General features: G+C 31.5%; 2 protein-coding genes across 2 annotated transcripts; one reads left to right on the top strand and one right to left on the bottom strand.

The window, feature by feature from the left end:
- Nucleotides 1–372: 372 nt before the first annotated feature.
- LOC124533711 (Golgi reassembly-stacking protein 2) lies at nt 373–3,227 on the bottom strand. Its single transcript, XM_047109161.1, has 5 exons — nt 3,049–3,227; nt 2,687–2,971; nt 2,038–2,355; nt 1,160–1,466; nt 373–1,084 (listed from the first exon to the last, which is right to left on the bottom strand). Exons 1-5 carry the CDS (start codon nt 3,109–3,111, stop codon nt 705–707), a joined length of 1,353 nt encoding a protein of 450 aa, XP_046965117.1. The 5' UTR covers nt 3,112–3,227; the 3' UTR covers nt 373–704.
- An 808-nt stretch (nt 3,228–4,035) lies between these two features.
- LOC124533712 (hyccin) lies at nt 4,036–9,165 on the top strand. Its single transcript, XM_047109162.1, has 7 exons — nt 4,036–4,639; nt 4,711–4,876; nt 4,984–5,078; nt 5,151–5,368; nt 5,444–5,691; nt 7,603–7,719; nt 8,597–9,165. The coding sequence occupies exons 1-7, from the start codon at nt 4,448–4,450 to the stop codon at nt 9,049–9,051; spliced, it is 1,491 nt and encodes a 496-aa protein (XP_046965118.1). The 5' UTR covers nt 4,036–4,447; the 3' UTR covers nt 9,052–9,165.
- Nucleotides 9,166–11,300: the final 2,135 nt, after the last annotated feature.

The following is an 11,300-nucleotide window of genomic DNA, read 5'->3' as shown; positions in this document are numbered from 1 at the left end:
TATTTCCCAAGAATCCAGATCATTTATAAAGTAAAATAAAATGCTATATTTTCCTTATCAGTAGCAGTAGTATATTTATTTATTTTGAGTGACCTAATAAAAATATATTTTATTGGGTTGCTTGAATGAATATGAAAAAAAGTATACAGCATTATTTTCGATCCTTCCTTAGTGCAAATTGATGATATGAAACGAAGGTCTCTTTAAAATTTTGAGGTTCTTTATGTTAGTTTAAATAAAAAAAAAACATTTTTTATATAAAACTGCACCAAATTCTGTATCAATCATTTGATTGACTGTATTTGAAATACGTAATTTTTATGGCAATCTCTATAACACTTCAGTTTTGTAATTTAAATAAATAAAAAAATATATATTTGTATATTTTATTATCATACTAAATTATTATACATTAACTTATGTCAGAATATTGACACATAGGCAAAACAGGTCACAATATCAATATCTACCATTTGATAATATTTCTTAATCAAAATAAAATAATAAATTCACGTAACTATACAAATATTAAATGCCATATAAATTTATATTAACAGCCAAAAACAACAAGATTAAAATAAATGATTTATTTTGAATTGAATAATATAATATACAAATTGTACGTACATACATTCAAGTTTAAATTATCTGTGCTAGAATTATGTCAATCGTTGAGGCATTTTATTAGCATATTCAACAAATATTCATGATAGTAAATCTTGCTGCTGTAGAACTTGCTGTTGATGAATTTCTTGCATAGTTGAAACTGGAAGTGTTGCACTTACAGTTATTGAGGGCATCCCTGGTAATGATACCGGAGTCACTACTGGTAAACCACTGCTCAATGGTGGAGGCTGCATCGGGGCTTGCGTAAAATTTGTCATATCAAAAGTTGGAACTAAATTAGGAGAAGTCTGTTGCAAAGGCGTTGATACTTGAGATTGTGAATAATTTTGCATCATAGGTATGTACGGTTGAGGCTGATTCATAGGAAAACCTGGTAAATTTGGTAATGGAGCTGGTGGTTGCATGTTAGACACTGAGGGTATACTACCTAAGTTGGTCAAAGTAGTGTCAGCAAGGTCTGAAAAAAATATAATTATACTTATAGTATAAAATATTTATTAAGCTTCATATAATATGTAAAAAATTTACTTACTGCTAGAATAGGCAGCCATATTCGATACCATTGATTGTGTTTGTGACAAAGGTGTTGTAGATATGCCCGGTTGTGTGCTTACAAAATCTGGCATGCTCGGAGGTACATTGTTAAAAGATGAAGTATATGAGCCAGGATTGACCATGGGCACTCCAGATAAAAATGGTGGTTGAGAAACCTGAGTTGTATCTGGCTGATGTGTGCCTTGATTATCATTAACAAGAGGTGTTGTTTCATTTGCAATATTTAAGCTTTGAATACCAGACAACACAGTATCTTGGTGCACAGTAGTGTTCTGAGATGATACCTGAAAAAATAATATTATTCAATTTAAAAAAAAATACACTGTAATTATAATCAACTAATAAGGTTAATTATTTTTGCTTGTGATTGCCCAATGGACAAAATTAATCAAGAATCATATTTGAAAATATTGGTAATAAATTTAATAAATTAATTTGCATGTTTTAAAAATTGTTTTTTCTACAATTACTATTTATTTTTATAACACTACATCACATCACTGGCTACTATTGCTAGCTGCCAAACAATAACATCAAGTAAATCATCATCTAATAAAGGAGAAAGGAACTAAACTGTTTTTTGTTAGCCTATTCATATATTTAATGGAATCTAAAAAAAAATCAATATACACTATCAATATAGCTAATAATGTTATGAATGCAAGAGTAACTCTCACTGCCAGTCTATGATTCTCTTTTATAGCAAATCACTGAATCAAATTTCATAAAATTAGATATGAAGCTAGTTTGAGCCCCAAGAAAGGACAAAGGCTGCTTTATCATTCCTAACACCTGATTCCTAAACTTAAAATGTGAGCAGTCAACCTAAAAAATAATATTTGAATAATGTCTTACCATTGGTGTTGGTGCTATGTGTTGATTTTGATTTGCCATAAGTTGGGTGCTTCTAATTGGAATTCTATGCAGGTATCCATAACCAATACCGCATCCAAGACTACCTTCTCCACCCCAATTGTGATTTGGTGTAATGAGAACTTCACGACAGCTATCATCATTTATATTATAAACAAAGAGCTTTAGGGCTCTTCCTTCATGTGCTTCTATTAATGTAAACAGATCTTCACTTTCATGCATGATAGAATCAGCTCCTATTATGTAATCGGAGAAAGGTCTTAATCCAGCTAACTCTGCAGGGGAAGACGGATGTACCTCCTGAAATATATTAAATAATTGTTTTATTTTAAAAAACAATATGTTTTATAACCATAAAAAGTTCTTGGTCCATCTAAGTCCACCTTTACAGTGTTTTTTGCCAAGGATAGATAACCAAATATGCTATGTTTTTTTTATATTACTTGCATCATTTTGTGCATTTCATTGAAGTTATAAGGCTCATCGACTGTCATTTAGTGTTTATTTAAGCCCTCAACAAATAAGTATCTAGAGTTCCATGAAAAAAAAAATGGGAATGTACTGAAATTTTCAAATTTTAGTAGCATTTTGACAACTTTACAGTTGTCATGTCTCAGTACATAAAACTTACCAGTATATGCCACACATTTTCATTAGCACCTTCAAATGAACAAAATCGAATACTGACGCCGAGCAGTCCCTGGCCTCCCCAATCTTGACTAGGTGTTATCATCAACTCTCTCACCGATTGTGTTTTTGTGCTATAAATCCGCATCTTTATAGTTTTATCAATATTTTGTTTTAAGAGTGTTTTAAGAGTATCATTATCTTGGTCTAGCCTAGTGTTTTCAATAGCTACAATAAAATCAAAAAATGGTTCGAGATTGGCTTTTTGGCCTGGAGAACCGTCTTGGACCTGCAAAACATTGACGTGTTACTTGTGTATTTCACAATAAAAGCTGTGGCATATATAAATAAAGTATTAATACTAACTCTAAGGATATGGTATCCCTCCGAACCACCCCCTGGAACTTCCGAACTTTGTGAAGATCCCATTGAAATAAGTATCGACAAACTTATACAAATGTAAAGCTATTTTGAACTTTTTATGAAAAACCTATTCCATGACAGCCAATACTCAATAAGTTTGACTTTGACATTTTTGACTTCTACGTGGCATAATATTAGAGAATATTTTTCTATGGTAGGTTAAGACTCTAGATATCAGAGTATAAGAAAAAAAACTAAAGAATTAAAAAAATAGGTTTGATTATTTTTTATTTATTTTCATATTTATGTCACTATATTTTATTTTGGAGAGTGATAAGCCCATTACAATTTAAAAAAAAATAAGATATAAGGAACAAGAAATAAGGAATAGGGGAATCCAGCGATGGCAGCACTGTTAATCAATTCATAATTCTAAAATAAGAAATAAGAATAAAATTTCCAGCCAATCGCAGGGCATTTTTTCAACGAAGTGTCGTAAAACTAACAGTAGCACGTAACTAGTAGCAGGTATTTAACCGATGTGATTGGTTGAATATTGTAGCCTTTCACCTATTGTGTTTTGGTTGCTGTGCTATTCCTTATTCCTTATCTCTTATTTTTTTCATTGTGTAATGGGCCTAAGCGGTGCTGACATGCACGTTAAGATAATAAAGTAGGTCCGTTTGTTTTGGTTCCTTTCAAGATACATGAATAATCTTCATAATCAAAATGTGTTATAAGATACAATAATAGAATTTAAAAATAGGGAGGTCATTATATATCATTAACTTTTATACAAACCTTTCTTTTTTGCGCCAAATAATTATTATTATAATTTTAAAACATATTTTAGTCAAGTTAATAAATAATTGTTTCTTGATTATAAATGATAATTTAAAAATAACACACATTGTTATATTGAAAAATAATATTGACTCAATATCGGTTATCAAGATTAATTTAACTGACATTGTCAGCCGAAATGTCAGTCCGATAATCCGATTGTCAAGTTGTGACTATTAACTTGTTTAATCATACATCAAAAGAAAAAATAACTCAAAAAAAGATAAAAGTGAAATGAAATGAGTTAGACGTTTTTGGCTCAGTATATTTTTTTAAAACCATTCCAATTAACAATTTATAGACATTTAATATAACTCTTAAAATTATCAATTTATCGTTGCAAATTTCAACTATTTCGTGATATTTATGACGTAAAAATTGCCTTATATTTATTTCACAAGTAATCCATAAGACATTAGTTTTTTTATTATTAAAAACTACTTACTTGTTTGTATTTTGTTTAAAATTTCATTTATGTTGAAAAATTTTGTTACTACTGAATATAAAGCATAAAGCTTTCAATTAAAAAATAAGCAGTAAAGAAACAGTATTCTGTGCAATGGCTGAGTGGAAACATTTAATAACAGAATGGTTAAATGAGTATGCAGCTCTGAGAGAAAATGAATTAAAAAGTTTTGCAGCAGAACACGAACACAATCATGAAATTGCAACTGCAATATTCAATTTATTATATTGCGAAGATGAAAATGAAAATCAAAATAACAAGAAGGGTGATGAATTTGACCAACAGGTAAAGTATTAGTTCAACCACATTAAACTATACCAATTTAAAGATTTATGATAATTTTGATATATTTTCAGATGTTAGAGAATGTCTGTATACAATTATTCAGTTTCTATAGATCGAAAGAGATTGAACTTCATAGATTCACCCTTCAATTTGTTCCAACTTTGATTTATCGGTACTTAAGTTCAGTTGCTCAAGGTAACACAAAGTCATGCAGGTGCATTGAAACTCTATTGATTGGTAGGTATAAACGTTTCTTCTGTAAATCTCAATATAAAATAATAATTTACTCTAAATATTATTATGCTCATTCATGAAACTACAATCAATAATTTAATATCTTACAGGCTTATATAACTTTGAGGTTGTTGATGAAAATGGAAAACCCAAAGTTGTCTCATTTAGATTACCATCCCTAGCACAAGCTTCAATTTACCACGAGGTAATGAATTTAATTTAATAAAATAATGTAACATATATAATTAGCAATGTATATAAAATATTGATTTTTTAGCCATTATCTCTAGGTTCTCAATTTTTAACTGAAAGTGCACTACGGAGATGGGAAGAGTGTAATACAAAGTTGGTCAGCTGGGGCCCTCACGCCCAAGTTGAAGTTATCAATGCCCAGAACCGACTCAAAGTAATGGCAGCCCTCTTCTTCATCTATAACCGCCACCTAAGTTTGTTACCAAAGTTGGCACTGAGACATTTCTGTATTGCATCATCAAGGTTAGTTATTCTTTATTTATCATATTCGTTATAAAAATTCACAGAACATACTTTATATATTTATTTTAATTTCAGAATAGTAACACAAGGATTCCAAAAAAAAAGTGGTGCCGCTGTCGGTAGATCTATACCTCGAATACCAGTTTCCTCAAACTTCCTACTAGAAATGATAGAGGGTTCATACTTTGCAATGTTCAATGAGTTTTATACATTAGCATTCCAGGCAGTCAAAGATATAGACCAACGAGCTGAATATGAATTACTGCCTGACGTCATGTTGGTCACAAGTGCTGTAATTAATTCGCTGAAGAACAGTCCCTCTGGTTTGTATATTATGTACTATCTTTTTAATGATACTATGATATTATGGTCTAATCTCTTAACATATGATATCCATACAAAATAAAATCCTAAAATTCCTAAAATTGTATATATCAAAATAATCACACATATGAATTTAAAGTCTGATATAAGTCATTTATAACAAATTACTCTTAAAAAAACCTATACTCTAAGTGAATAATAATTTAGATTAGAGTAATAAGTAATGTATAAGTAGTTTTATTCATTAGCAATTGAATCATATAAGAATGAAACAGACTATAGGTTGATAAATCATCACTTGTAATCAATACTCAATTACATTTGATTCAATTATCTTGATCTTACAACAGCATAGTTTTATTCTTATTAATTAAATTAATGTTTGTTGATAGCATCACTATGTTGCATTAAACTACAGCTATGCTATGTTTGATATTATTTTATGGCTAACAGATATCAATGGCAAAACAGTCTAATCCCTCAGTTTAGCTTTATATTGTTATAACTGTTTTAAAATTAAATACTTGCACTTGTACAATGATATTCTAATAAACAGATATGTTTTACCCATACTTAATAACAGAAAAAAGTGTGCCGCGCCAGGGACCGATTATTTTACATTTTGTTACATGTAAAAAGGATAGCTTGTTAAAAATAATACGTAAAAGGGATAACTAGATGTTTTAATTACGCAAATGTATTACTACATAATTATGATGTATTATAACGTATTACTGGCATAATTATGATGAAAACGACTAAAGGTGAAGACTAGAAAACGTCCCAATTAGGACGTTTACTAGTCTTCACTTTTTGCGCGTTAATGACATATCTGTTTACTAGAACATCATTGCACTTGTACACATGTAGCATGGGCAAGATTAACGCAACCAATGCTAAACCAGACGAGCCTCATAACCCATAACGGTTTCGTTTACGAGGATGCTCAAAAGAGAAACATATAAAAGCTCCCGTACCTTGATGCTATCGAATAAAAAGATATACTCATATTATCTTGTGAAGACTATAAACAGTAATAGTGTATTTATCCCCATGCTACGCCAAAGAAGTCATCTTTGGTTGATTAAATATACCTTATTCCCCTTCCACCTTCCACCACAGATTAACCAATAAACAAATAGCAGAATTGCATTAAGTTACTGAAGAGAATCTAATTGTAGCGTGTAGCATAATGTTATGGTTTCACCATGAGGTATTCCTTCTACATCATGTCGCCTATTATAACAATAAAAAATGTTACACTACAAATTACAATATTGTTAGAATGTACTTGCTAGTTTCACATGCAGTACCGCTGAGCAACTATACTTTGTATTGTTTCGTCCCGATGTCAGGGGGGGGGACCAGTGTAAGCACAAGGAATAAAATATCTTGAAGTCAATAATCAGTGGCGGATTTACAAATCTGCTTCTAGTAGGCTAATTAGGCTATTCAATTTTTGCCGCCCCTACTTTTTTTTGCAACATGATTTATGTTCTATCATCCTCATAACATCGGTTTTTTCCCGTTATTAGTATTATTATAAACTAGGTGATATTTCTGTCAGTTACTAGATTATTTTTCGAACCCGCTATGTAGTGACGAGTATACGGATTACGGACGTAATGTGTACCTATCCATATAATTATAAGTTTTTTTTTATTTCTGTAATATAATAACATATTTGGGCTAAATTTCCCGCCCCTCTAAATCTGCCGCCCTAGGCTCCAGCCTACTTAGTCTAGTGGTAAATCCGCCACTGTCAATGACGTATTAATGGTCTAGGTGATGGTTATTATATCTTACACTAGTGTATGTAATGATTATAGGCATTAGTGACGATCTACCATCAGATAGCCCAGAACCAATCTTGATACCTATATAAAATAAAAATTTCCAAATTATTTTAGGTCAACCATGCGATGGCCCAATGGGAATAAGTGTGGCATTGTCACCCGCTACTACCACGGTCACTATGTCGAAATCAATGATAACAAACGCATCATTCCGCACCAAGAAGCTACCAGGTATGTGTATCATGTACAGCATTTGTGATTAAATCCATTGCAAACACCACTTTCAATAAGACATTGCCAAGTACATTATCAGTCATGATGAAACACACTTTGTTTTCGCTTACAGATTGAAAATTGGCTAATTTTATTATGAAAGTGGTTTATGTGTGCAATTTTCTTACACATCTGTAATTCCGTCATTTTTGTTTTGTAAAGTTAAAGGTATGCTTTTTAATGTTAATCACAGAATACAATTGTAAAAAGGTACCTAAAGGTATACTTATGTATAGTACGACTCGACTTATATGTAGCATCGGCAAATTCAATAAAACCGATTACTGCTGATTTACACATCCAATAGAAATAGCTCCCTATCGCGCCATTCGACGCTATTCGTCGCTATAGGTTCTCGCGTCAGTTCAACCCGAGAAAGCAAGTGCATGTTAATCAACGTATCACATTGACGAATATATTATAGGTCACAAGTTATTACGGTTGTGTAAAGATCATATGCACATAAGAAATAAATATAGATAATTTGGGATAGCGTATCTAATTCGGATGTGATCGGTTTTACAAATTTCGCCGATGCTACATCTAAGTTGTGTCGTACTATATATAGTTCATCGCTTGTACCATTCTTGTCAATTAATTATAGCAGACATTGTATGACAATGTAATTTTATATGTTTATCTTTATTGTCTAAAAATTTTACATATTGAATTTTCCCTACATTTTTAAACTTAATAGGAAATAAATTTAAAGAAAAAAAAACCTTTAATATATTATTATTTAATTTTTACTTAGATTATAAAATAATAATTTGAAATGTGAATATAATTTATAACTTAAGCCGTGATAGACAAGTATTTGTATATTTGTTTTCAGACGACATTCCCATACAAGCCGGACAAGTAGCGCCCGTAGATTCAGCGGACATGCTCACATCAATCACGGAGGAGGGCGAAGCGGACCCTCCCATACAACGAGGCACCGGCGTGCGGACCTCGAAACCTAAATTGAGTGCATTCCCCGGTTTGGGCAAAAAGTCAAAAGATGCCAAAGACAAAACTGGTACGACAGCTGAGAAGAAGGTCACCGTCAAAGATGCCTCAAAGGGTATTTGGAATTCCCTCAGCGGCGGTGGCGATATGGTCGACGCGCAACAAAAAACAAACGCCATAGACTCTTTCGACGGCAATGGAAGCATAAAAGATGAAATTTCAATGACATCAGTCCAAAACAGTACCGAAAATTCTGACACGCGATCGCAGGTGACGACCGACTCGTTGGACATGGAAACGACTCCACGTTTCGCCGCTATGCAAGTTAGCTCCGTATAAGAATATGCTATTTGTACTCTTGGTGTTCGTATTTATCAAAGCTATGCAGTGTTTGTACTTATTCGGTGAATGTATTTATTAAAGTAGAAATTATAAATGTCCACGATGCGCTGACAGCAGTCTGTCTTATTTCTATATATGTTATTACACTGTGTACACAATATAATAAAAGCACGCATAAACAAAACACAAGTATAACAGAAAACCCTCCAGTTGATTAGAAGTATTTGAACATATTGTTCTTGATAATTTTATTATCTAACTAGCTGTGCCCGCGACCTTGTACACGTTTGAATTTAACAAAAAAAAAATGTTCTTGTAGCCTAATTTACTCCTTATTATATCAGTTATCTGCCAGTGAAAGTCCCGTCAAAATCGATCCAATCGTTCCAGAGTTTAGCTGGAACAAACAGACAAACAGACAGAAAAAAATGTAAAAAATGTTATTTTGGCAAATGTGCCGTGTATACATACATATTGAGTAAAAAAACAGATACTTTACTATTTCAAACAGACACTCCAATTTTATTATATGTATAGATTAACCAGCCAAATTATCCTGCAAAAATGTATATAGTGCTGCAATTCTAAGTATATAAACAAACAAGATTCTATCCTATATAAATAACAATACAATGATATATTTTCGATATGGGCAATTAAAGAAAGCTATAAACATAATTTAAAATAAATTGTTAGGGAAAATGTTAGACAATGCTTTAATATAAATCTACGGTTAACTGGTATATTCTAGGCAAGCGTGCGACATCGTAGACCGTGTCGATGCTTTACATCAGGCAAGACAAGGGTCGAACCAGGGCCGTATTTAGGGGAGGGCAACTGGGGCAACTGCCCTGGGGGCTGGGGCCTCCACATAAGAGGGGGCCACAGTTTTCTGCAAGTTAACAAATACTGAGATATAGTCAAATTATAATAATGTTACTATTTAATATTTTAAAAGTTACCGATACAAATACGAAACAATTCATAGCTTACTGATTGAAATAAAAAAAAAAACTAATTAATTCATAATAATATAATTATTAGGGTGTTCGCGCTTCCGTTTGTCTAGGGCCCTCACTGCTTTGTAGCCCCGGGGCCTCCACACCTTTAAATCCGACTCTGGGTGGAACTATCTAATATAGACTTTTAAAGGTAAAAAAGTCTAAATTACTTATTTATATATACACAACCTTAAGAAAATATTATAAAATGAAAAAGTATCGCTAGTCTTATTTGTCATATATATAAAGATTAATTTGTGTCGGATAAATTTAAGACACTTTTCAAAATATCTACTATTAAAACATGTTCGATAAATTTATTACACAGATGTTTAAATTAACAATAATATATATAGTTGAATATGTTTTCCTTATTACTATTATTCAATTTTGTAGTCAATTTAATGAAGAACATGAATTTAATACTATCTACATATATATCTGGACTTTATAGATTCCTATAAAACGATTTAAACTAAAGGAATATTAACAAATTAAAATTAAAAAGATGCAGATGTGGCCGGGACTTCGTTTTAATTTAACGAAAAGATTATTGTAGCCTATGTTACTCTTTATTACAACAGCTTTCTTTCAGTGAAAGTACAGGCAAAATCGGTCCAGCCGTTCCATAGATTAGCCGGAACAAGCAGACAGACAAAAATTTGGTATATGTATCCTGTATATTATACATAAATATGTATTTAGTAAAAAAAATATTTTAATATTACAAACAGACACTCCAATTTTATTATTAGTATAGATACAATTGTTCCTGCCCAAAAAATCTGGCGCATTATTCAGATCTCCAATTATGCCTATTTTTATGACTCCTGTCGGACGGCAATTACAATAAATCTTTATAAAATTGTACCACTAATAAGGTTTTACATATTCTGATTCAAATAATTAGTTTTTTTTAAATAAAAACTATAAAAATAATATACTTTGCAAATAATAAACCTTTTAATTCTCGCGGCGACATATAGCAATGTATGATATTATTATTAAAGGTGCGCGGAAAATAAGTGTGGTTCCTAACTCTTGGATGAGGGATGTACGGCTTGTGGTATCTACTTTAAATCTGTGGTCGAAAGTAGTTTCAATAATATGTCTATGACGCATAATTATTTTCTTTGTGTTCAGATATTCTAATGTAAGGTATGTGTGTAAAAATATAATTCAATGTTGTCACTTGTTAAAGTTATAAATGTTATAAATTTTCCGTTTAATTGTAAAAAAGTATAG

The sequence above is a fragment of the Vanessa cardui genome, chromosome 11 (genome assembly GCF_905220365.1).
Source record: "Vanessa cardui chromosome 11, ilVanCard2.1, whole genome shotgun sequence".
Lineage (NCBI taxonomy): Eukaryota > Metazoa > Arthropoda > Insecta > Lepidoptera > Nymphalidae > Vanessa > Vanessa cardui.
This window is presented reverse-complemented; position numbering and strand designations above follow the sequence as displayed.